The 24,801-nt window shown below is 37.3% G+C and overlaps 1 protein-coding gene across 5 annotated transcripts in view; it reads left to right on the forward strand.

Annotated features, from left to right (window-relative positions):
- The window catches only part of YTHDC2 (YTH N6-methyladenosine RNA binding protein C2), a 51,404-nt gene that overhangs the window by 15,669 nt on the left and 10,934 nt on the right, over positions 1-24,801 (forward strand). For 3 of the 5 annotated variants that reach the window (XM_073344721.1, XM_073344722.1, XM_073344726.1), the window contains exons 9-24: positions 804-952; positions 2,672-2,807; positions 3,281-3,407; positions 5,437-5,502; positions 11,290-11,468; positions 11,906-12,002; positions 12,100-12,355; positions 13,041-13,123; positions 14,197-14,302; positions 15,894-16,013; positions 16,603-16,875; positions 17,842-17,968; positions 18,676-18,881; positions 19,853-20,048; positions 20,627-20,736; positions 23,759-24,051. In XM_073344721.1, coding sequence (XP_073200822.1) covers positions 804-952; positions 2,672-2,807; positions 3,281-3,407; positions 5,437-5,502; positions 11,290-11,468; positions 11,906-12,002; positions 12,100-12,355; positions 13,041-13,123; positions 14,197-14,302; positions 15,894-16,013; positions 16,603-16,875; positions 17,842-17,968; positions 18,676-18,881; positions 19,853-20,048; positions 20,627-20,736; positions 23,759-24,051 — 2,524 coding nt within the window. The remainder of the gene's footprint in view (positions 1-803; positions 953-2,671; positions 2,808-3,280; positions 3,408-5,436; positions 5,503-11,289; positions 11,469-11,905; positions 12,003-12,099; positions 12,356-13,040; positions 13,124-14,196; positions 14,303-15,893; positions 16,014-16,602; positions 16,876-17,841; positions 17,969-18,675; positions 18,882-19,852; positions 20,049-20,626; positions 20,737-23,758; positions 24,052-24,801) is intronic. The other 2 variants (XM_073344724.1, XM_073344725.1) reach the window with 2 other exon arrangements.

Consider the following 24,801-nt stretch of genomic DNA (forward strand, 5'->3'; position numbering starts at 1 on the left):
ACAGTGACTATTGATGTAAAGGGGTTTTGTTTATCTTTCCAACTGGTGTATATTTAAGAGAAATAGAATCTAGAAAAACTCACAAATATTAACCAGTTTAAAGAAGACTATGGTGTGGCTATTAGACATACATGTCCCTTTTAAAAAAACCAAAAAAACCCCCAACCTATACATTGTATGACCAATTAACAAACTACCTGTTAAAACTTAACATTAACATGAGGCATCATCATACAGTGTACATCATTCATGTTGCTCACTTTGATATAGAAATGATAAATCACTGTTGACCTAGTAAAGCTTTTATATTTCTGAGAAATATGTATAATGACAAGTTACGGCCTCCATTATTATGTTTGTCTAAGAGCTATTTAATTCCTGTTGCTTGATCGTTTCAAAAGTTTTCTGCTTGAAGAAAAGTAAGAAATTTTGTGTCCATTCCTGTAGCAATTCATTACTTGGAACTCCTCTACCGTTACAGTCAACAGTATTTTGTCCTGATCATTTCAGGATTGAGCTGTCTGTATATTTTGGCTTTATTCCTTGCTCTTAAAGCAAAGGTTTGCAATAATGAAACTTTGGAAGATCTATGCTAGTTACTAGAAACTGCCCCTGGATTTGAGCCAGCATTCTAACCAAAGGATTGCATAGACAAATTCTTACAATGTATGCTTTTTGGAAAGTATTTATGCATGGTAATGTCCCAAATACAATTTTAAACTTAATTATCTTTCATAAATAAAAGTGGGTATTAGATAATATGTTTGCTTATTAGTGCTTTACAAAAATTATAAATATTTTAGAAGAGAAACAGCAAACCACCCTGACAGAATGGTATTCTGCTCAAGACAACACTAGCAAACCAGAATCTCAAAGACAGAGATCTGTACCAAGTGTGGCTGAAGAGTATGACTTGTTGGATGATGGTGGTGACACAGTGTTCAGTCAACTGGTATGCTTTTCTTTTTGTCAGAATTGAATTTTCAAATACACTGTATTTATATTAGTAGTCTGTGCTTTCTCCCCCACATATGTGGCTGTAACAGTTACATAAGGCAATTTAATTTTAACAAACAAATTATGGATAGATCCTATACACCTGTGAAAAAGTTGTGTGTTCTGCCTGAATGTTGTTAACACTAGTATTTTAAATGGAAGACTTTTTAATCCCTTAATGGCAGGAGTGAGTGAATATCTCTCAGAAGATCTCACATTGCTAAGAACAATGAATTAATGTTAAAATATTATTATGGTCACAAAAGTCTTCTTTAAGTCATATTTTCTTGCTTTAGTGACAAAACAGTTATACTGCATATACTTGTGTGTAGTTGACCCATCCTTTTCATAATTCAAGTTTAACTGGCAGTACTGGAAAAATCATCTTTTTGTTGTAAACTAAGCGAAGTTCATATGGAAGTCATAGAGACAATAAATGGGTCTGTAGGGACCATTTACAGTTAATCTTTAATGTATAACACTCTTAAGTAATGTTATTACTTAAGAACATTAGCTATTTATCTAAATGTCTGACAGAATATACTTGTTGAAAAATGCAATAAAAAGTTCAGATTTAAGGCTCTCCTGACAAATTTATTCAAGTACTGATTAAAGGTATTTTTGATTAAAACTTTGTACCTGCCACCCAATTATCATCTTTGCTTAATATATAGGGTTTGTTATGTAGAAAGTTGGGATTACTTATAATGGCATGTCCTTTAACCATAGCATTTTATTAGCTAAACCATATTATAGAAGTCTTATACTTGTATATATTTAAAAATAAGGGACTGTTCTTTTGTAAGCAGTAGTAGGAAGGGAATAAATGACACACTCACTTGTAGTAATTGCCTGCAGTCACCTCTATCTTTACAACCTTCTTTGCAGTTCCAAATTAGTTTAATTTGGATGGCGTTGTTTGTAGTCTGTTCTTAACTGTTGTGTGTCTCAGTCTTGAGTGATAATGTGAAAATGAATCCTGGTCTCCAATATTATATGGGTATTCATCTGAGAAACTTCCACCTCCCTGAAAGAGTTTGTGACAAAATTTTCTGTATGTGATATAGGAAAGGACTAAATCAAGTATAGGCTACAAGTACATGTGTACATATAAGATGATAAATTGTATAAATCTGCGTGTTTAGAGACAGTGATGTTTACAGTTCTGTATTTAATAAGTCTAGAAAATGAGTTTATAGTGAAATTGTTGATACAGAGGTTTTTTAGAGGGGCACAAATGATTTTAAATGAAAAGCTTTTATTTCAGTTGCTGCTTAGAATATTTTCTTCTAGTGAAAATGATTAGTGAAAATGACTTAACTGTATATTAAATCCTTATAATGCATTAGATCTTATCCTATTTTAAAAACGTATTTTGTTTTTGTTTAGATAAAGTGTCCAGATTTACCATTCTTGTCCTTTTTTAATAATAATTTAGTTTGAGGACATGTGACTTTTGTATGCCACAATTCCAGTCATTATGAAAGCTGGAAACCTGTTTTCCTGTGATAATGTACTGGATTGGCGTAGTATCACATTATTAAAATAGTGAAGGGTGGGTGAGTCGGAGGATGTGTGAGAGTGGGTGTGCAAAGAATGTAAAACATTAGATTAGCAACTGCTTTAGAGAAGATTCAAATACTTTTTGTTTTTCAAGTCTATTATCTTTTTTCAGACTGAAAAAGATGTGAATTGCCTTGAACCATGGTTAATAAAAGAAATGGATTCTTGTCTCTCCGATATATGGTTGCATAAAGATGTTGATGCCTTTGCTCAGGTGTTTCACCTTATCTTAACTGAAAATGTCAGTGGTAGGTTTCTCTTATTTTAGTAAACTTGTTTTTCTTACTGGGCTGTGCAGCTTCCTACATAGACTTTACCAAAAAAAAAAAAAAAAAAAAAAGAAGTGAGTTAAAAGTGCTGTGAATTCTACATCACTTTTACTTTCTCAATTTTTGTTTAATTTTACATTAAAATACCTCTTTGAGAATTGACTTAAGATTTGTACGATTAATGGATTGTGTCCTTATTGATTATTACCACAGTATTCTTGAAGTGTACATATTATTTTTTATAGAATCATTTTGTGTAATACAATGTTAAGTTCATGAGGATTGACAATGGAAAAAATGAATCTTTTGGTCCTTCATCCAGAAACCAATTTTTCCGTAGGTGGATGGAGTATAGCAAGGCTGCTAAATATAATGTTTGGAGGAATCAGTAACATTGTTTGAAGAATTTCCTTTTTGCCCAAAACACTAATGTTCCGATTTTTCCTTATTAGTTGATTACAGACACAGTGAAACCAGTGCAACTGCACTAATGATTGCTTCAGGGAGAGGTTTCTTAAGTCAGGTAGAACAGCTGATTGGAATGGGAGCGAATGTCCACAGCAAATCATCCAATGGCTGGTAAAAAAACAATTGAATTCTTTCAAAATCTGATTTGTTTACGTTTTCTAAATATGCAAGTTTTCAGTTTACAGCCAGGAATAATTACGTATTTAAGAACATAAGAATGGCCATACTGGGTCAGATCAAAGATCCATCCAGCCCAGTATCTTGTCTACCGACAGTGGCCAATGCCAGGTGCCCCAGAGGGAGTGAACCTAACAGGTAATGATCAAGTGATCTCTCTCCTGCCATCCATCTCCACCCTCTGACAAACATTCCTTACCCATCCTGGGTAATAACCATTAATGGACTTAACCTCCATGAATTTATCCAGTTCTCTTTTAAACCCTGTTATAGTCCTAGCTTTCACAACCTCCTCAGGCAAGGAGTTTCACAGGTTGACTGTGTGCTGAGTGAAGAAGAACTTCCTTTTATTTGTTTTAAACCTGCTACCCATTAATTTCATTTGGTGGCCCCTAGTTCTTATATTATTGGAACAAGTAAGTAACTTTTCCTGAACAAGTAAATAACTTACTAACCCAGGAACCTATCCTTGCAACAAAGCCCGTTGCCAACTGTGTCCACATATCTATTCAGGGGACACCATCGTAGGGCCTAATCACATCAGCCACACTATCAGAGGCTCGTTCACCAATATCCACCAATGTGATATGTGCCAGCAATGCCCCTCTGCCATGTACATTGGTCAGACTGGACAGTCTCTACGTAAAAGAATAAATGGACACAAATCAGATGTCAAGAATTATAACATTCATAAACCAGTCAGAGAATGCTTCAATCTCTCTGGTCACGCGATTACAGACATGAAAGTTGCGATATTACAACAGAAAAACTTCAAAACCAGACTCCAGCGAGAGACTGCTGAATTGTAATTCATTTGCAAATTGGATACAATTAATTTAGGCTTGAATAGAGACTGGGAGTGGTTGATTTCCCCTTGTTTTTTTCCTACCCCCCCACCTCCCCCCCAGACGTTCTTGTTAAACCCTGGATTTGTGCTGGAAATGGTCCACCTTGATTATCATACACATTGTAAGGAGAGTGATCACTTTAGATAAGCTATTACCAACAGGAGAGTAGGTTTGTGTGGAGGGTGGGTGGGGAGAAAACCTGGATTTGTGCTGGAAATGGCCCAACTTGAATATCATACACATTGTAAGGAGAGTGATCACTTTAGATAAGCTATTACCAGCAGGAGAGTGGGGTGTGGGGAGAGAAAACCTTTTGTAGTGGTAAATACCCATTTTTTCATGTTTTGTGTGTATAAAAAGATCTTCTGTATTTTCCACAGTATGCATCCGATGAAGTGAGCTGTAGCTCACGAAAGCTTATGCTCAAATAAATTTGTTAGTCTCTAAGGTGTCACAAGTCCTCCTTTTCTTTTTGCGAATACAGACTAGCACGGCTGCTACTCTGAAACCCATTAATTCATTGTTCTCGTTATTAGAAAAGATCATTGTAATACAAAATGAAGTAGGAATTCATCTACCAGTGGATTTATATCAGGCAGATACTAATATCAGAAGCATGCAAAAACAGATTTGATTTAGGGAGAGAACAGTAAAAATTGGCTTTATAAGGAGATAATGAACAAAGGAATTTTAAAAACCAAATCTTTGAGCATGTGAATCTTTGCCTACAGAGAATACTAGGTGTGCCATTTCAGAACACTTACATGTGCGGTACAGGCGATAGTGAGGGAAAAATACAAAGTGTGACTCAGTATTGCACATAGGCTTATGTTTTTCAACAGAAGAAGTGAAAAATTATTTTTCGCTATAGCTTGCTTGTACTTGCTCTTGTACAGAGCTGGCAAACTTACTTTGCGGGGATTTCTGAAAACTGTATTATTTAGATATCATGTGCTTTCAAGTGTGAAAACATATATCCAGTGGATACTACAGTGATGAGAGCATGACAAGTGCACAAGTGTTTAAAAAAGGGGTTCCTAGAATCTGTAGTTGACTGATATAAGGTATTTGTAGTTCTAAATGAGACCGTAAAGAACACTTTGTAACTATTGCAGGATGGCTTTGGATTGGGCTAAACATTTTGGACAGACTGAGATTGTAGATCTTCTGGAATCTTACAGGTAAGGTATTCCTGCTTTGCTGAAACATTTATTTAACATGTAAATGCCTATTACATTCATGCATAACTTTAATGGGTACAACAATGTTTAGTTCTCTAACTTCTAAAATCTGGCACAAAAAAGCCAATTTGCAGAACTAGGTATAATAAATCCAGAAGATATTCTTGCTTTTTAAAAAGTAAACCTCCTGTAACAAGACTAGGTGGTTTAAAAATGTATATCAAATGAGTTCTGTGTCATGGCCACTATAGCAGTCCTCACCAAGAAACCAAGAGCAGTTCAAACACTTGGATTGGGAGGCCTGGAACTGTAAGCCTTACTCACTCTTCGCTTTTCTGCTTGGACAGCATGTTACAGTTCTCCTACTTCTGTTCAAATCTCTTTTGCTTTCCCTTCCCTTCTACTTCTAGGTGGGGAAGTTTTTTAAATTTACTTTTGCCTCTTTGGTATAACTTTTGTCTTGATAAACTTTGTTAAAGCTTTGAAAACCTTAGGGACCACTCATTAAACGCTCCCTGTGCCCTTCAATAATGGAACAGCTGAAACAGCTCAGGAATATGTATCTTTACATCCTGCATGGCACCAGAGGGCCACCTTACAGAAAAATCTCTTCAGCAGTCACTATTTTCAAAGTCCAAAAAGACCAAGATTTGCAAAAATAGGTGTCTAAAGTTGAGCTCCTATGGTGATGTTTAGGCATCTTGGAAATTGGTCTGACTTTCAAAAGCACTGGGTATCCAGCAGCTCCCTTTTAAAGAGCTAGTGTTCCTTCAATTCTGAGAAACCTTTAGGGCTCCATAAAATTCTTAAGTGAAGTAAAAACTTTACGCTTTCTACTTGCTCTTCTACCAGCTCACTCATGAGACCGCTCACCGTCCCAATCAGATCATTACGGCCACAGTCAGGAAATATTCTTTCTCCAAGAATTATTTTGACGCTGTGCAAGAGAAAGAATTGCACTCTTAACATTTAACCTGTAAAAGAAAGACAAGAGGTGCATAAATACCCACCTTTTGTGTTTGAATAAAATGTTATGCCACTACTTGTTTGAGTAAGTTAATAAGGGCTCGGAGGGGAAAAAACAGATGAAGGGAAATGGTTCAATCACAAAATTAGGAAATTCCATAGGATTCAGGCTTAAAAAGCTTAGCATCCCTAAAATTAAAAAACGTATGAAAGAATTGACATCATTGTCTGAGGTTATCTCTTCAGAAGAGGATAACTTTAAGATAGGAGGACCTCTGAGAAGATATCAAATCATCTTTCAGTTTTCCCCCATATCTTGCTTTGCCAAAGGGGACATAACCTGGAGTGATGACCTCAGACCCACTAAGTTATGAAAAGCTTCATTCTTAAGAAAATCTCTGTACTTCTATTGTAGAAGCCCTAGAAGTCTGCGTTTTGCTTCAAAGTCTTTCTAAACTGATCTCTCTTAACATTTTATGCTGTGCCCATCACTGTTACACTTGTGCATCTCACACTGTAACTAGTTGCCCGTTCTGGGTAAGTGGCTGTCTGTGGTTCAATAAATCAAAACCAATCATTTGCTTCTTCAAATTAATTAAAGCTAACTACTCATTGGAAAGTGGCAGAAAATGCTGAAATATCCAGGTATTCCTTGCCTATCTCATGTGAATATTTATACTCATCTGTTTAGTCTCTCTTTAAAACAGATGAGTAACCAGCCTTTTCATCCCAATACAGGTATTAATGGAAAGATTCCAAATACTTCAGCAGAAAATATTGGAATTGAAATGATAAAGTATTTCACCCTTTAATTCTTCATCCAGCCACTATAATCAGTTAGTCAATAAAAGCCCTGGATGATCCAAGAGAAGTGTTCTCACTTTAGGGGCTATAAAACCAATTCCTGCACTTGAAAGAATATGTGGGCTGCACTCTATACCTTTATAGTTCAGAACAGATGGGTGTAAGAGCAATTGTATACCTTGAATCCCTGAAAAAAGTAAAATCCCACTGGGATCAACCTTTGTTATGATGTTATGATGTCTCCAGGAGATTTCCTAATATCTGTAGATCTTGGAGACGTACCTTCCCATTCTGTTTTAGCAGTGCCAACATCCCTCTCTCCAATTTGTCTGTGAAAATCATCCTATATTTACTCCCTTTCATTTTGATCTGTCAGTTCTAAAAATCTTTACTACATAGTCAGACAGTCTCCTAGGATTTCGGGTAGAAAAATCAAGGATTACTACTTTGTTTAAATTTATGTAAACCGTTAACATGTTGTTATTGACATATCTTTGAAAAACTTCTGGTGAGTGAATAATTGTGACTTACAGTCCCTTATCAAAGCTCTTGGATGTGTCTTTGGTCTCTGTAAAGAGGTAATCTACCCATCATTGAGGACTGAGTTTAATGTTAATTATAGAAAGGAAATAAGCAGGTAATTTTTTTTCCATTGGGCCCTCATAAGTCTTCACACAGCACCTCTTCAGATCCAGCTGGGTTGTATACACCATTCCCACTGCCTATTCCATAATAATCTGATTCAAGATATGTCCAGCAAGTATTTTTTGATGCATCCTTTATGACTAGTAACAATTTTATAAAAGAAAAATGGAGAAAATGATTAATGGGAGTCAAGTACTTCTTAAAAATAACTTGATGGCATATAAGGTACTTTCTTGTAAGAGAATTGCTTCTGGAATGGGATTCTTTATATAAGCCCTCAAACCATGTTTTCTGATCTGTGTAATTTCACTGTCTGCTCTTTTTTTTTAAAATTGCCAGTCTCCTTGCCTTAGACTAGACTAATGAGGATACTGAAATATATTGGTAGTGCTATGTGGGAAGGTTTGTATTGAAACTGCCTGTATTATGTTTTGCTCCAGCCAGTGTGCTTATTTTTGTTAGCAACAAAATTCACATACAAAGTAAAAGGTAAGTTACATAATAGGCTTCCAAATACATTTTAAGTTGATTTTAAGGTAACAACACTATTTTGTCTTGTCTAAGTGTGGAGGTTTTTTTTGGTTTTGGTTTTTTTTTTTTTTAAATTTTTAGAACTACAATATATGGTCTTAGAGTCCTAAAATTCCAACTGCTGGGATTTTCCTGCCTGGCAGGGCAAATTAAATTAAGTGAGTTCTTCTATAGAAAACCCTTCCTCCTTGCCTTTCTGCAGGAGGAGCAAAATGTTTAGGCTCAAGAATCATAGTAATTTCTAATGCGTTTGAATGCCATTGTAATAAGTTTTACTGTTCATTCTCCAAAGATACATTGAGGGAAGATCCACAGTATTTTTTGTGGCCAGAAAAATGTGAAAGGTAGTTGTGTTGCAGATGTTTTGTTGAAGGAGTTTCAAGATTTTGTAGAAGTCGGGCAGGCCGGGCGGGTGGGGTCAGGGAGAACCATCAAGTGGTCTCAATATATCATTCCTGGTGTTGGAAAAAAGTGCTTTCTAAATTGCTTTTTAGTATGTTAAAGGATGGGGAGAGAGTCAGGAAAGGGATTGCAATGAAATAGAAAACAAAACGAGTTTAGGCCCCATTTGTGGTGAATTACTAAGCTATAAACCTATTACAATATTAAAGAGGATTTTGGTGTTAAAATACCAAAAATAAACCAAACCTGCACCAAAACATCCAGCATTTAAATAGTAAATGATCAGTTAAATAGCAAACAGAACTAATACTTAGCTGTATCTTTATTTTATGTTGATATTTTGACACAGGTGTCTTTCTGTCTGCCAAATGCATTAATGACATATGAGTGGAAAAACTTCACCTGTACAAAAGCTTCAGGTCTTAAACAGAAAATCACCACACAACTGACTAACATCTATTGGTATTAATGATTTTCATGCAAATTGTCACTATGAGCAGAGCAGTTACCAAACAACTTATCAACTAGTAACGATGGTATTTTAAAAACTCCAAATAGACATTGCTATTACCATGCCTTTGAATTAAATTAATATTCAGTGTCATTAAAACAATTCTTGAGCGATTATCAAGCATAATCAGAAGATACTTGTAAGGAGGAGAAATATTGAGTCTTAGATGAATTATAAAACAAATCAACTTGAGCAAAATGAAGGGAGAAAAGATATTTACAGATATCTGTTCAGTGCATTTCACTTGCACTTTGGCAATATCATTGCTGGCCTGGCCAAGTTGAGCAAATGTAAAGTATTCCTAAATCACACAAGATAGTCTATTACAAGAATAATTTGACTACATATGTTGGTTTTTCATGCTTAAATGTTTTCTATAAATATTTTTTGTTTGAATGTGCTTTAGCGTTGGTATCAACAAAAATTAAATATATCTTACTTGAGAATAGGAGGACATTTTTAAGACTTTGTCAACACAGCTTTTAATAATACAACCTATCATGGAAAATGATCCCCCACTCTCACAAGCCTTGGGAGGCAGGCCAATCCTCACTTACAGACAGCCCCCCAACCTGAAGCAAATACTTACCAGCAACTGCACACCATGCTACAGAAACACTAACGCAGGAACCAATCCCTGTAACAAACCCCGTTGCCTTCTCTGTCCCCTTATCTACCCTAGTGACACCATCATAGGACCTAACCACACAAGCCACACCATCAGAGGCTCATTCACTTGCACATCTACTAATGTGATATATGCCACCATGTGCCAGCAGTGCCCCTCTGCCGTGTACATTGGCCAAACCGGACAATCTCTATGTAAAAGGATAAATCGACAAATCAGACATCAGGAATGGTAACATACAAAAGCCAGTAGGAGAACACTTCAGTCTTCCTGGACACTCAATAATAGATTTTAAAGTAGCCATTCTTCAACAGAAAAACTTCAGAAACAGACTTCAGTGAGAAACTGCTGAGCTACAATTCATTTGCAAACTTAACACCATCAATTTGGGCTTGAATAGGGACTGGGAGTGGCTGGCTCACTACAAAAGCAATTTTCCATCTCTTGGTATTGACACCTCCTCATTAATTATTGGGAGTGGACTACATCCACCCTGACTAAATTGGCCTTCAGTATTGGTTCTCCACTTGTAAGGTAACTCCCTTCTCTTCATGTGCCAATATATATTTATGCATGTATCTGTATTTTCACTCCATGCATCTGAAAAAGTTGTTTTTTTTTTTTTTTACCCACGAAAGCTTATGCCCAAATAAATCTGTTAGTCTCTAAGGTGTCACCGGACTCCTCGTTGTTTTTGGCTTAGCATGATATTATGTATTGACAAGTAATATACGCATATATAATATAGACACTGGAACATTCAAAAATAATAGTTTGGATCATAGAAGCTTTTTGTTTATCATGATAAAAACCTTATTGGTTTTAGATCATTTTACTACTGCTAAAACAGTAACTGTTAAACTGATTTACCACCTACTCAAAAAACTGCAGCTATGTGTTTGTTTAGCTGGGTATAGCTACATGTTGATGGGGAAAAATGCATTTTTCTATCTACTGTTTTCCTTTTAAAAGATAAATTGGGTGCCTGGTTATACTTTCACTGTTTTTTAATGCTCTGATTAAACAAAGTGTTTCAGCTCATTGAGCATGTTAAGTACTGAGTGGTACTGGCACATAAATCACTAAAGTCAGTGAATAGTAATTTGCTGTTAATATTCTGTTATTACCTACACCATCTTAAATATTTCACTATGAAATAAGAACTGGATATCTTGGTAGTTCTGATCTTATTTTGAATTCATGGCTACAGGGAAGCCTAGTAGTCTGATGCACACTTCCACTCTTGTTTCATGAGGATAAGCTTATTTTATGTGACTCTGTGTGTGTGTGTATGTTTCAGTGCTTCATTAGAGTTTGGAAACCTGGATGAAAGTTCTCTAGTGCAGGCAAATGGTGGTGATCTTAGTGCAGAAGACAGAGAACTATTGAAAGCTTATCATCACAGTTTTGATGATGAAAAAGTGGATCTGGATCTGATTATGCACCTACTTTACAATATCTGTCATAGTTGTGATGCTGGTAAGCACGTATTAAATTTTTTTATTTTAATAAGTTACTGTGGATACAGTTTGTTTCAGATGTATTAGTGATTGCACTTGTCTTTGTGAATAGTAATAACTTAATACACTGACAAAGAGTCCTGTGGAACCTTATAGACTAACAGACGTATTGGAGCATGAGCTTTCGTGGGTGAATACCCACTTCGTCTGAAGTGGGTATTCACCCACGAAAGCTCATGCTCCAATACGTCTGTTAGTCTATCCTAAGGTGCCACAGGACTCTTCGCCACTTTTACAGATCTAGACTAATACAGCTACCCCTCTGAAGCTTAATACACTGAAGTACTGCATGCAAATCCTTCGTGTGTTTACAAATACATGTTACTGGAGCATGTTTTTCTGTGATTTAAAATGAGTTTCCTATGTAACTTCTGTATTCTTCATTTTTTTTAAAAGGAGCAGTTTTAATTTTTCTTCCTGGATATGATGAGATAGTTGGCTTGAGGGATCGCATTCTGTTTGATGACAAGAGGTTTGCTGATAATGCTCACAGGTAAATTCTTTAGTCTGTGTTGCTGATTTTAATGCTTCTTAGCCTCACCCAAAAAAAAATAATTTTTTTTTTAATTTCACTTCTGTTTTGCCGTTAGATATCAAGTTTTTATGCTGCATTCAAATATGCAAACATCAGATCAGAAGAAGGTGCTAAAAACTCCACCTCCGGGCATTCGCAAAATAGCAAGTATCAAATTACTTTTTTCAGCTGTTCTCTTTGATTCATGTCTTCACTTCTACAGTTACTATAAAAGAACTTTATTGTTGCAGATTCTTTCTACTAATATTGCAGAAACCAGCATCACAGTCAATGATGTTGTCTTTGTTATTGACTCTGGCAAGATGAAAGAGGTATGGCTGTATAAATTTTGGGTTAATATTGCTGAAAGAAATAGTGGAGAGAAGTGTGCAGTGGTACATATTTTAAGTAAAAATGTTAACAGTAGCGGAAGGAAAATGGTATTAGCAGGATTATTCCTGGCACATGTTATCAAATACATTTCATGTAACTGAACTTATTGATTCTTGAATGCATATCTTTTGACAATTGAAAGAATGTTATAAATGTTTAGTATGATTGTATTTTGCACTCAAATACCAAATTTAGGAAAATATGGAAAATTTATGAAAATAATTTACAAATGTGGCAAAGAAGAAATAAAATTTTAATCAAGTACAACAACAAGAGATGTTTATGCTTAGCCTATGGTAAAGCGAGAGGAAATGCAACTCACTTTCTGTGCTATACTAGGCATTATAAATTAAAAGAACCTGATAGCCAGAAAATTACATTGAACAGATCTGGCTTTGGCTTTAATTTTAAAAAGGTGTCTATATATTCGTAAGGAAGAGAAGTAGGTTCTAAATAAACACTTGGTTATAGTTAACTAGCTTTAAACATGCCCAGGTCCAATTACTGTAATTATTGTAGTTGAATTTAGCTTGATAATTAAGATAATTTACGTTGCTTTGTTTAATGTACCCTATTAAATCCAACTATTGCTCTTGTGATATGAACTCTACCTTAATATTGTAGAAGTCCTTTGATGCACTGAACTGTGTTACCATGCTAAAAATGGTGTGGATTTCAAAAGCCAGTGCCATTCAGAGAAAAGGCAGGTAATGTACACTTCACGTTGAATCTTATTTCACAAACTTGAACTTTGCATACGTTAAATGTAGTAAGGAGGCAGACCATTGCCTTTATAATAGGAAGTATTATGATGTGAACTGTCAATGTATTTCTTTCATCCAAATACAATTAAAATCATTTAAAAGCTTTGTGTCTCTATTATAATATTGGAGTTACTACTACAGGGAAAACATTGAGACTCAAATTAGGCTTGAATAATGTTAAAAGATTTAACCTAACCGGACTTTTGTATTGGGAAAATTGTTATAATATACAAGTCTGAAAATAGAAGTTCACTTATTTGCTTTTTTATTCACAATTCTTAGAGTTTGTCCACACTATAGATGGAAGAATTCTTCTGTTGACCTGGCACCAGGTCTTAAGTTGGCTTAACTATTTTTTTCTCGAGGGTGTGAATTTTTCACATTTCTGAGTGATGTAGCTAGGTTGATCTAAATTTTTGTTGTAGACCAGGCCTTGCTGTTTGCTGGTTTTTGAAAACATTTGGCCCTTATTTTCACTTATACTACAAGCATCACTTTGTGCCACTCTGGGAGTGTAAAGGGGCCTTAGAGAGTGAAAATTACACTTACGCCTACTTTAAAGCCTCTCTTCACTCATAGACTCATATAGAGTTTAAGGCAAGAAGGGACAACCAGATCATCTAATCTGACCTTCTGTATGTCACAGACCCTCCCCACTATCTAGCAACCTCACGCTGCTGCCAGAGTCAATCTTAGTATAATTGACAAATCCATTTGTATTTAAGTCAGGTGTTTCTTCCTGAAGAGTTTCCACCTGCTCTCTTTTGATCCTGCAATGGAGTTATAATTGTCCAGTTTGGTGATTTAATTTTTTTGTTTTAGGAAGATTAGATCATTTTCCTGGAAAATCTAAGTCTGCGTGTTTAAAAAAAAAAAAAAGTAGTATATTTATCTTTGTGTTAAATGTGCTTGACTGTAGATCTCCTTTTGTTTTTTCATTATGAGCTTTTTTTTTTTTTACACACTTTTTGTATTTGATTCTCAGCTGTCTTTTTAAGTAATATTTTGTTTCTAAGGGCTGGACGCTGTCGGCCTGGAATCTGTTTCCGACTCTTCAGCAGGCTCCGATTTCAGAATATGTTGGAATTTCAGACGCCAGAACTTCTAAGAATGCCACTACAGGTGGATCGTCGCTTGAAAGCTATTATTTTTTTCTGTTGTTTTACCATAAGTCTACGCATTGTTTTACAAAACATATGCTGGAAAAAAAGGTCCCTGTCTTGAATACTTATAACCTTGGGTATATTTAAGGATGTAAAAATATGATATGGGATAATTTGTCATGTTCCAAGAAAGTGTAGAGGCATTATGGGAGCAGAGATAGGGGCTGGGGAGTAACATAAAACCATGGATGGGTGCTTGGTATCTGAATTGGGAAGCTGCTTAAGGCAAGTCATTCATACTTCTGAGTATGAAGCGGAGGATGGGAGGAGAAAACAAGACGGGCACTTGGAGTGCCTCTGGAGAAGCACAAGTGTAGAATAAAATAAGATGAGATCTATGTGGATAGTTCTAGAGTTAAGTCAATGTTTGTTTTTCTAGGGACCTTTAATTTAATATGGGTATAAAAATATCTGTGAGATAATAAAGAAAATAGATTGCAAGATCTCAGCCTACAGTTAAAATTTGAAGTTGATGTTTCATTTTATCAGCTTACTAAATTGATCTGTTGTAGCATATAGTAACACAGCAGCTCTGCTCCTGAAGCTGGACTAGTTTTAATTTAAAAGAACTGATTTAGTAATTTGTTAAAGGATATTGTCATTTAAAAATCACACTTTCAGAAATTTTTACCTCCAGTAATCATGAATAACATTGATGATTCCTATAAGTAAGAGATGAGAACAGTGTATTTCTCAGGTTTTTCCAAATTATTTTGTATATTTGATAGTGCTATAAAGGAAAATATTACTGTTACTCACACATTTGGGGGGGAAACTCAGGACATATGTACTATGTGATACTCAACTCACTTTTTTGAAATCAGCTAGATTTCAGAATGACAGTGTATTTATAGTGCGCTAGTTTTACTTAAAAGACAAACTGCAAATGAGATTTTAAAGTAGCTATATATCCAATCACTTTTTAATAAGTATTTTAGTACTTGTGTCATGGATAGTGTAATGGATAAATGAGCTGTAAGAGTGTGATACTTAAGCTATTTTTTTTTTTTAATTTAAAAAGGAAAAATAGAGACAACTTATTTTTTAGTGTTCACTTCGTCCATTGCCTCTCTATATTAGTGTTTACATAGTGTTCTATCTTCGATGCAGACATATGCAGTACTACAATCTTTTAGTCTAAAGATTTCTTTAGTGATCATGAAAATCTTTAAATCTTTACATTTCTTATTTTTTGGTCTAGCCCCATTGTTAACAAACTTATAAAGAGGCCAAAACTGAGTGTGTAATTTTACCTGTTTTGCTTGCACAATGTAGGTGCTTATGTATTGTATAGAATACTGCATTAATATTTTGATGCAGAGTTGCTTTTTTGCACAATTTGCATTCACTCCATACCTAATGATTTGTGTTGTGGGAGGAGAAGATATAGTATTTTACCATTTGCTTTGTTAATTACAGATTTTCTCTTTAAGATTTGAATGATGTATCCTATTATGTATATTTAAGGTTGAACGTAAAGTCCATATTCAGTATAAGAAACTGATTTTTTTGGAGGTTTTCGTAAATGGTTTTCCATTTTTAATTTATAGGAACTTTGTTTGCACACAAAACTGCTAGCACCAATTAACTGTCCAATTGCTGACTTTTTGATGAAAGCCCCAGATCCTCCGCCATCCTTAATTGTGAGAAATGCTGTTCAGATGCTTAAGGTGAGTAAATGAAATAGATGTATACATTAGTATTTTGTTTATTACCTCTGTTCTTGGTGGCACAGACATTAATGTAGGTGGGAGACTTTCTACATTCAAGAGGCATGCTGTTCCCAGACAAAGCCTCTATTTGGGTAGTGGCTTAATGGAAGTCTTCTTATTAAGTGGTTTCAGGCTTTCACTTTGTGCTGACCAGGCTAATGCTATACCCTGGGTAGGGGAAGATATTCATTTACTCTTCACCAGATGTAACCATCATTTATCCAAAGCCTTTTGTCCATACTATCCAGGCAAGCAAGGACATAAACAAATAGCTGTTACATCTTTTTTTATTGTTCTCAGGCACTTTTGGGTGGGGGAGGCGGGGGTCTGTGTTGCCACTACTTACTCCTAGAGATTGTAGCCTTCTTGACCATCCTGGCTGAAGGAATGGGGAGGAGGAATAAAGAAGTCATTCCAAACTTGGGTCTGATTATGTTGCTAGTATATGGTATTTTACTAATCCTATCACTTGGATGGTGTGCTCTTCCTGCTTTTATGCTAAACTTGCTAGCTTCTCTTTCCTTTTTTTTTTTTAAAAAAAAATCAGACAATAGATGCCATGGATACCTGGGAAGATCTCACGGAACTTGGTTATCATCTGGCTGACTTACCTGTAGAGCCACACCTTGGTAAAATGGTGTTGTGTGCTGTTGTTTTGAAGTGCCTGGATCCTATTCTTACCATTGCTTGCACTCTTGCATATCGAGACCCTTTTGTCCTACCTACACAGGCCTCACAAAAACGTGCAGCCATGCTGTGTAGAAAACGTTTTACTGCAGGAACATTTAGTGACCATATGGCGCTTCTCAGGGCATTCCAGGTATTATTATTTCATCTACAGAAGGAGTATTGATGGCAATAGTTAGTTTACATATAAAAGTAATGGTACACTTTAAAGCAGGGATGGCCAACCTGAGCCTGAGAAGGAGTCAGAATTTACCAAAGTACATTGCCAAAGAGCCACAGTAATACGTCAGCAGCCCCTCCATCAGCTCTCCCCCTGGCTCCCAGCACCTCCTGCCCACTGGCAGCCCCACCGATCAGCCCCTCCCGCTCCCTCTCCTCACCTCCCAATCAACTGCTTTGTGGCTACAGGAGGCTCGGAGGGGGAGGGGGAGGAGCAAGGGCATGGCAGGCTCAGGGGAGGGTGTGGGAAGGGGTGGAGTGGGGGCAGGACCTGTGGCAGAGCCAGGAGTTGAGCAGTGGCACATTGTGCCTGGCACATTGGAAAGTTGGCGTCTGTAGCTCCAGCCCCATAGTCGGTGCCTATACAAGGAGCCGCATATTAACTTCTGAAGAGCCGCATGTGGCTCCAGAGCCACAGGTTGGCCACCCCTGCTTTAAAGTTATAGCTGGACTGTAAGTCCTTTGTGAAGAATTTCAGTATTTCCTAGTAGACTGTCCCTTTGTAGACTCTTTCCTAGTAGACTCTCCCATTGAACCCACTAGAAATTTTATATGTGAGGAAATTTTTTGATCTATTAAGCATGATTTTGCTGACCTAATTCAACTCTAAATGTTGTAGTTGATGATGTATTTCTAATTTTAAATTACACTTAATCTGTTACCAAAAAGTAATAATTTTGAGATGCATTATATTGACTTGAGAGAATTTTGCTTGATGATAACAGAAAAAACATCCAGATGGCTTAATGCCTTTAAACTTTTGTTTCTCTCTTCAATTGAAGGGCATTGTACTATACTCAAATAAAATACAATAAAAAATCACATGGAAGATTTGAGTTTAAACACATTTGTAGGCATTTGAAAAAATATTTTTCTGCAGGCATGGCAGAAGGCACGAAGTGATGGCTGGGAGAGAGCCTTCTGTGAGAAGAATTTTCTCTCTCAGGCTACTATGGAAATCATCATAGGAATGAGAACACAGTTGCTCGGTCAGCTCAGAGCATCAGGTAACTAATTAAAAAAAACCCAAGAAGAGGTTTTTGAACAAACTAGATTTATTATGAAGTGAATTATTCAAATTTTAACAAGAATGAAATTCAAGGCCATCCTAACTTCTTCTTTGTGTAATACATATTAATACAGACTCTCAAAAGCCAAGTTTGATCATCGCATTATGCAACATAGCCCGTTTCAGGTTAAACAAGTTTAACACACAGTGAGTTAGTTGGATTCTTAAGTCCAGTTGAGCTTTGAATGGTGCAGGTCCTAAGAAGAAGAAGATGGCTCTAAGCTGGCTTTCCTCTCCTGGGCCCAACTGGTGGACTGAACTGGCTTATTGTGGTGTAACTTGGAGTGACCTAATGGCTGTTCTAAATTATTTTGGCTAAAATGGTCCAGGATCTGGTCTGATGTTTCATTGGGATTTCTATTCCATTAAATAACTTACATATACAAGGTCTTCATTCTCAGTATTTTGTATGCAATAAAGAGCCACTTTTATTTTAGTATATCAAAGCCCACTAACTTGAAGGGTCTCAACCAAATTGTTGCATTAAATATGGAAATAATACATACTATGTTAGCTAGTATGAAAGTTATAAAAAGCAGTGTGGGATTTCATAAAATAAAGCATAAATACATTGTTTTCACTCAAATGGAAATTTTAAAATGTATGATTTTTAAAACATCCAGTAATCTTTTTTCCTCGGTTTAGGTTTTGTTAGAGCCAGAGGTGGAGGCGATATTCGAGATGTTAACACCAACTCTGAAAATTGGGCTGTAGTGAAAGGTGCTTTAGTGGCTGGGATGTATCCAAATCTAGTGCATGTGGATAGAGAGAACCTCGTATTGACTGGCCCGAAGGAGAAGAGAGTGCGATTTCATCCTACCTCTGTTCTTAGCCAGCCTCAGTATAAAAAGGTAACATTTCTAAACGAATAGCCCACAAGTAAGAACAGATTTCGTTGTTTGTGAAAAGTTATAAAAATGTCTCCTCTTAGTTCTCATTCCTTTAAAAGAGCGTGTGCATGCATGAAATTAACCACTATAGGGAAGATAAAGAAAATGTTTTTGTAAATTGGCTGGATGGGTTGTAGTCAGCTTATGTTTTAAAAGCAGTATATGTTTAGTCGTCTTCACCTGGACTGAAACTAGAATCATCTTATCTTGGGGAATGAGACAAAATTACCAAACAATGTCATGGAGTTGTTTTGAAGATTTATTGACATGTAGTGTTGACTGAGTTTGGACTGACAGTAGCAACTAGGATTTCTGCCCTGAAGCATTAACCTAGATTTTCTTTGGATATTGTTGTTTTTAACTAAAGAAACTTGGCTATAAGGCTATAATAAATTTTAATTTTTACTGTACTTTATTTTACAATCCTAAACTATAAAACAGTTTATTGGGCTGCAGATTTGTTATGGCATTAAAAAAAAAAAATCTCAGAGCAGTCACAGTAAATTTAGTAAAAGTCACAGGTTTGGGAGAAAATGCTGTGTAAACTCATGGGAGTACCATTTAACGAGTGTGCGGATGAGCTATGGGCGCGGGTTCTACCCCGGGGGAATGGGCGACCCTGCAGTGGGGCCGAAGGGCTCTGCAGCAGCAACTCCTATCCCACAGTGTTGGGCCTGACTCCTTGCTGTGGCCATTTCAACCTGGTGTATGGCATTACAGTGCTGCTTGGGTTTGGCCTGGCCACCCTTCCGTCATGATTGGTACTGTGACCCCGTGTGCCACATTGTCATGGACTAATGGAAAAATCACAGTGTCAGTGACACTTTTATGACTGTGACAACTCTGCAACCAGTTTATTTTAAATTGTTCTTGAATGTTTTGATTATCTAACATATAAATGGTACAAGAGCCTTGTTTGCTTTTGCTAACAGATTCCTCCAGCAAATGGTCAAGCTGCAGCAATTCAAGCACTCCCCACAGACTGGCTTATATATGATGAAATGACTAGAGCACACAGGATAGCCAACATCAGATGCTGTTCAGCTGTGACGCCTGTCACTGTGTCCCTCTTCTGTGGTCCAGCTCGGTTGCCAAGTAATGCTTTACAGGAGCCCTCATCCTTTAGAGGTACAGTATACTTGGAATTAGAAGTTTTCAAATAATATACAATACTCTGACATATTGGAACGTCAGTGCTGCTTATACAGGAATATTTAATGCACTTTGGGTAAATTGTGAGGGTCAAAGCCAAAACCATAGCTCTTGCAACCATCCAAAAATGTGTTAATGGTCTCATAGCAAACGTCCTGGAATTTTTTTGAACTATACTATTTAAAGAGTAAATAATGGAATATTAGAAAATGGAAGGAAAAATGAATGCCTTTTGTCCGGTGCATAAGGATTGGACCCTCATTGGACCTGAGGAATAAAAGCAGTACTGAAGTAGAGGTATAGTAATCAAAAAGTAGAGGTAGATACTCCAAATTAAAAAACTCTCTTGTGAGAAGTTTTATAGTAGTAAGTTAAACAGAAAACTTATATTTTAACATTCACTTTAATTAGAATTAGGGAAAAAAGAGAGAATGTTCAACAGAAAAGTTCAAAACTAGTGGGGGAAGAAATTTAATTTTCATATTTAAAATACAAGTACACCATTTAATAAAAATGCTGACTCAACTTTTATTTTTTGAATTATGTTAATTTAGTGGATGGTGTTCTTAATGATAGTAGTGATAGCGAGATGGAAGACAGAACAACTGCTAATCTGGCTGCATTGAAGCTAGATGAATGGCTACATTTCAAACTGGATCCTGAGGTAGGTAATGTATTAACTGAATAATTCTACCCCTTTTCAAGAAGCAAATACTGTTTGCTTTCTGAATCTCTTCCCTTTACTGTGATTTTTAAAATAGTTGGGTCTTCCAGAATTTCGTTGAAAATAATTGCGCATCTTTCTTTAAAACACACACAAACATGCACCCCACCCTTAGGACACCTAAGTAGAAATGCTTGGTTGAAATAAGCAACAAGGTTTGGTTTGTTTTTGTTTTTTTAAGGATTCAGTGTGACTGTAGTCAAGGCTTGGGTATATCATATATTGACATAAATATGCTTACTTGCCCACAACTTTTCTTAATGTCTTTGCAAATTATCAGATATATTTATACAAGACAGAAGGGTTTTTTCACAACCTGCCTTCTCCTGAATTAATCAAGAACTGAAGTAATAAATGTAATGTAATGCATTTCTGCTATTGGAACAAATTAATGTCCTTATGCTGCAATGAGATCCATTAATGTAGATACCTGTATGTATGAGTCCTATTGAAGTCTAAGTCTTGGAACCTAATAGGTACAAGGATGTGCATTATCAAATGTAGGATTAGAACCTCATGTTGTAAACGGGCTTATAACTATACAGATCACTGAAAAGTAAGATGGTAAGGGAGAATATGTTATAAATGGAATACAGAAACACTGGAAAGTATGAATGAAAGAAATCTGGGATTTTGGCATGTGGGGGTTATATTTGCTTCCGGTTTGAGTGTCACTTTTCTAAATCTGTTTGCCATCTCCTTTACACCAGAAACCATTGTAAAAATAACACCACTGTTAAATGTATGCATGAGAGTTTGCTTGGGGACCAAATAAGAAAAAAGTCAGTGAGTCTTCCATTTGGGAATTCCCTTAAAACTTGTTCAGTAAATAAATTTCTGCCCTTATGCAGTGTCTGTTTGGGGGGGTCCATCAAACATTATCGAGATGCACAGGTCTTAACTTTTTTCTTCTGGCAGCTCCTACATTTCCATAAGGGAAGCTACCTTTTGTATTTTCCTGTTTTAACTGCATGCAGCCATTAAGTGAATCCTGTTGAGCACCAAACACACATCAACGCTATGCTGCTTCCGCTTCCTTAGGTGGTGCTGCACAGCAGAACCCGGTTAGGTAGCCTGAGGAAAGGAGTAGCAGAAGCTAGAGCAAGCTGGGGGCAAAGTGATCACTTCTGGAGTTGAAGAGGGCAAGCGGAGAGAGCCAAATATGAGAACTGTCATGGGTGAATTTAGAGAGTGCAAATCTTGAGGGACGTGGGGAATAAGTGGTAATGATAATGATAGTAATTGGGAAGTTGCCAATCTTGAGTGAATCTGGGTTGGGAAAGAATCTGCCTGGGCACCATTGGGCAAATCTGGGCATCAGTTCTGTAGGGAGGAGATGTTGTGGTGCAATCTGGAGTTGGCAGGAGAAGGAAAGGCAGAGATGGTTGGAAGGAAAAATAGAAAATGCTGAGATACAGAGTTTTGTGGGGGAGCAAAGAATCTCTTCCCTTTTAAGTAGCAGGTGAAAATACACTAATGAGACAGGCATTTTAGCTTAATGCCCCCTCTTAAAATTGTATTAGGATGAGGAGCGTGGTCTACTAGGCAAAAGCGTATCAGACCCAATACAGACAAATGTAGAGATCTGCAGAATGCTTTTAAAGTGAGCTAGGAAGGCTTTGACTAGTTCACATAATGTCCACGCTGAACTGTTACTTAAACCATTTGTTTTAGCTGAAATCTATTTGAAGGAAAGGCATTCAGTTAAGACTTTTTTTTTTTTTTTTAATCCAACTGTGACAGAAGCGTGCATGTATTTGGAAAGAGAATTAATAGAGAAAAGGCATAAGGCAGGGGCGGGCAAACTTTTTGGCCTGAGGGCCACATCGGGTTTCCGAAATTGTATGGAGGGCTGGTTAGGGGAGGCTGTGCCTCCCTAGACAGCCAGGCATGGCCTGGCTGCGGCCCCCCCCCCCCCCCCCCCCCCGGAACCCCTGCCCCATCCACCCTTCCCTATCCCCTGACCGCCCCCAGACTCCCTGCCCCTGACTGCCCCCCGCCACCCCATCCAACCCCCACTCTCCTTCCTGACTGCCCCCCTGGGTCCCCTGCCCCCATTCAACCCCCTGTTCCCTGCACTCTGACTGCCCCGAGCCCTATCCACACCCCCGTTCCCTGACTACCACTCCGAATTCCCCTGCCCTCTATCCAACCCCCCGACTCCCTGCCCCCTTACTGTGCTGCCTGGAGCTGTGGTGGTGGGCGAGTGAGCCGCGCTGCCCAGAGCACCAGGACAGGAAGCCGTGCTGCCCGGCTGGAGCGAGGCACGCCACCGCGCAGCACAGAGCATCGGGTCAGGCTGCGGCTCTGCAGCTGTGCTGCCCAGCAGGAGCTCACAGCCCTGCCACCCAGAGCATTGCGCCAGCGGCGCAGTGAGTTGAGGCTGTGGGGGAGTGGGAACAACAGGGGAGGTGCTGGGTGCTAGCCTCCTAGGCCGGGAGCTCAGGGATCAGGTAGGAGGGTCCGTGGGCCAGATGTGGCCCGCGGACCGTAGTTTGCCCACCTCTGGCATAAGGTAAAAGAAAAACAGGTGAACAAATGAAAAATAGGTTCTAAATAAAAAATTAGAGATGGCTGAGAAATCTGAATAAGGAAAACTCAGGAAACATTCTGTTTTGTTGTATTTATATTTTATATAAAAAAAAATATTACTTTTAAAATAAAAAGTCAGGAAATAGAATTTCACAAGCAAAGTCATGGGAAAGATTAGATGGAGAAGCAACATAAAAGTGGTTTTAAAATTATTTCGGAAAAAAGTTGGAGAAGTGTATGCAGAAAACAAGACAATGTGATAGGATAGTAGTTTTAAAACTGATTTTCAGTTTTACTCAGAAATTATGTATGCCACTTTTGGACGTTTTTCTCTCTAGAATGTCATATATTGCCGCTTTGTATATTGAGGGGGTGAGGGGGTCCTCTATCTGCAATCGGTCCTTTTTAACAGAGGTGAAATTCATTACAGGCTGCCAGTCTGCTGCTGCAACTCAGACAGAAATGGCATAGTTTATTTCTGCGCCGCATGCGAGCTCCTTCTAAACCTTGGTCTCAAGTTGATGAAGCAACTATAAGAGCAATCATAGCTGTTTTAAGTACTGAAGAGCAGTCTGCAGGCTTACAGCAACCTTCAGGAATTGGGCAAAGACCAAGACCTATGTCTTCTGAAGAACTTCCCTTAGCATCTTCTTGGAGATCAAATAGCAGTAGGAAAAGCTCAGCAGAAACAGAATTCTCTGATGACTCTTCTAATGCTGAAAAGTAAGTTGGTAGAAATTAGTGGTAATTTTTTTAGGTGGAGGAGTGCTACCTGTATTTCCGTTTGTGGCAAAATCATGACAGTGATTGTTGAGTAGAGTGAAATAGTACAGTTTTCAATGGGACAAACTGTGAAAAGCAAGTCTGGTTCAAATGTGTGTATTCAACAGAAAATTTCACTTTTCACAGGCGACTACTCACAAAGTGAAAATTGGTCATTCTGTGCGGGTCTCACTTTCTTATTCCACCTGTGCCTACTCACCTTTTTCTCCTCCTCACACTTTTGCTATTCCATTTTAATTCTTCAGTCCCCACTTTGTTTTCATTTATCTCTTTCCTCCAATCTACTCATAAATGGCACTATGAAAAGCCATGCCCTGTTGAGACAGGAGCAAGTTATCAAATTTACTGGTGTAATCATTTTTATACTTTGAAGAAAATGTTACTTAATTTTATTTATGTATTTCCAAGGTACCTTGAATTCTTTCAGGTTATATTTCAGGGAGCATGGTGGAGAAAATAGACCAATAACTATTTTTACAATACAAAGGTGACCAGATTGAAATCAAAGTCATGCCTCAACTAGATATGAAGTAAATTCTTATTGTTGTTTTGGTAGGTTTATGGCTGTTCTATAGGTTCCATTCCTCTAGAGGATTCTACAAAGATATGGATAGAAACAGATGTTTTTAATTATACCATGATAAATTTCAAATTTGTCATACAGTTGTTTAAACCTTGCATGATGCCTAT

The sequence above is a fragment of the Lepidochelys kempii genome, chromosome 5, assembly GCF_965140265.1.
Source record: "Lepidochelys kempii isolate rLepKem1 chromosome 5, rLepKem1.hap2, whole genome shotgun sequence".
In the NCBI taxonomy this organism is placed as follows: Eukaryota; Metazoa; Chordata; order Testudines; family Cheloniidae; genus Lepidochelys; species Lepidochelys kempii.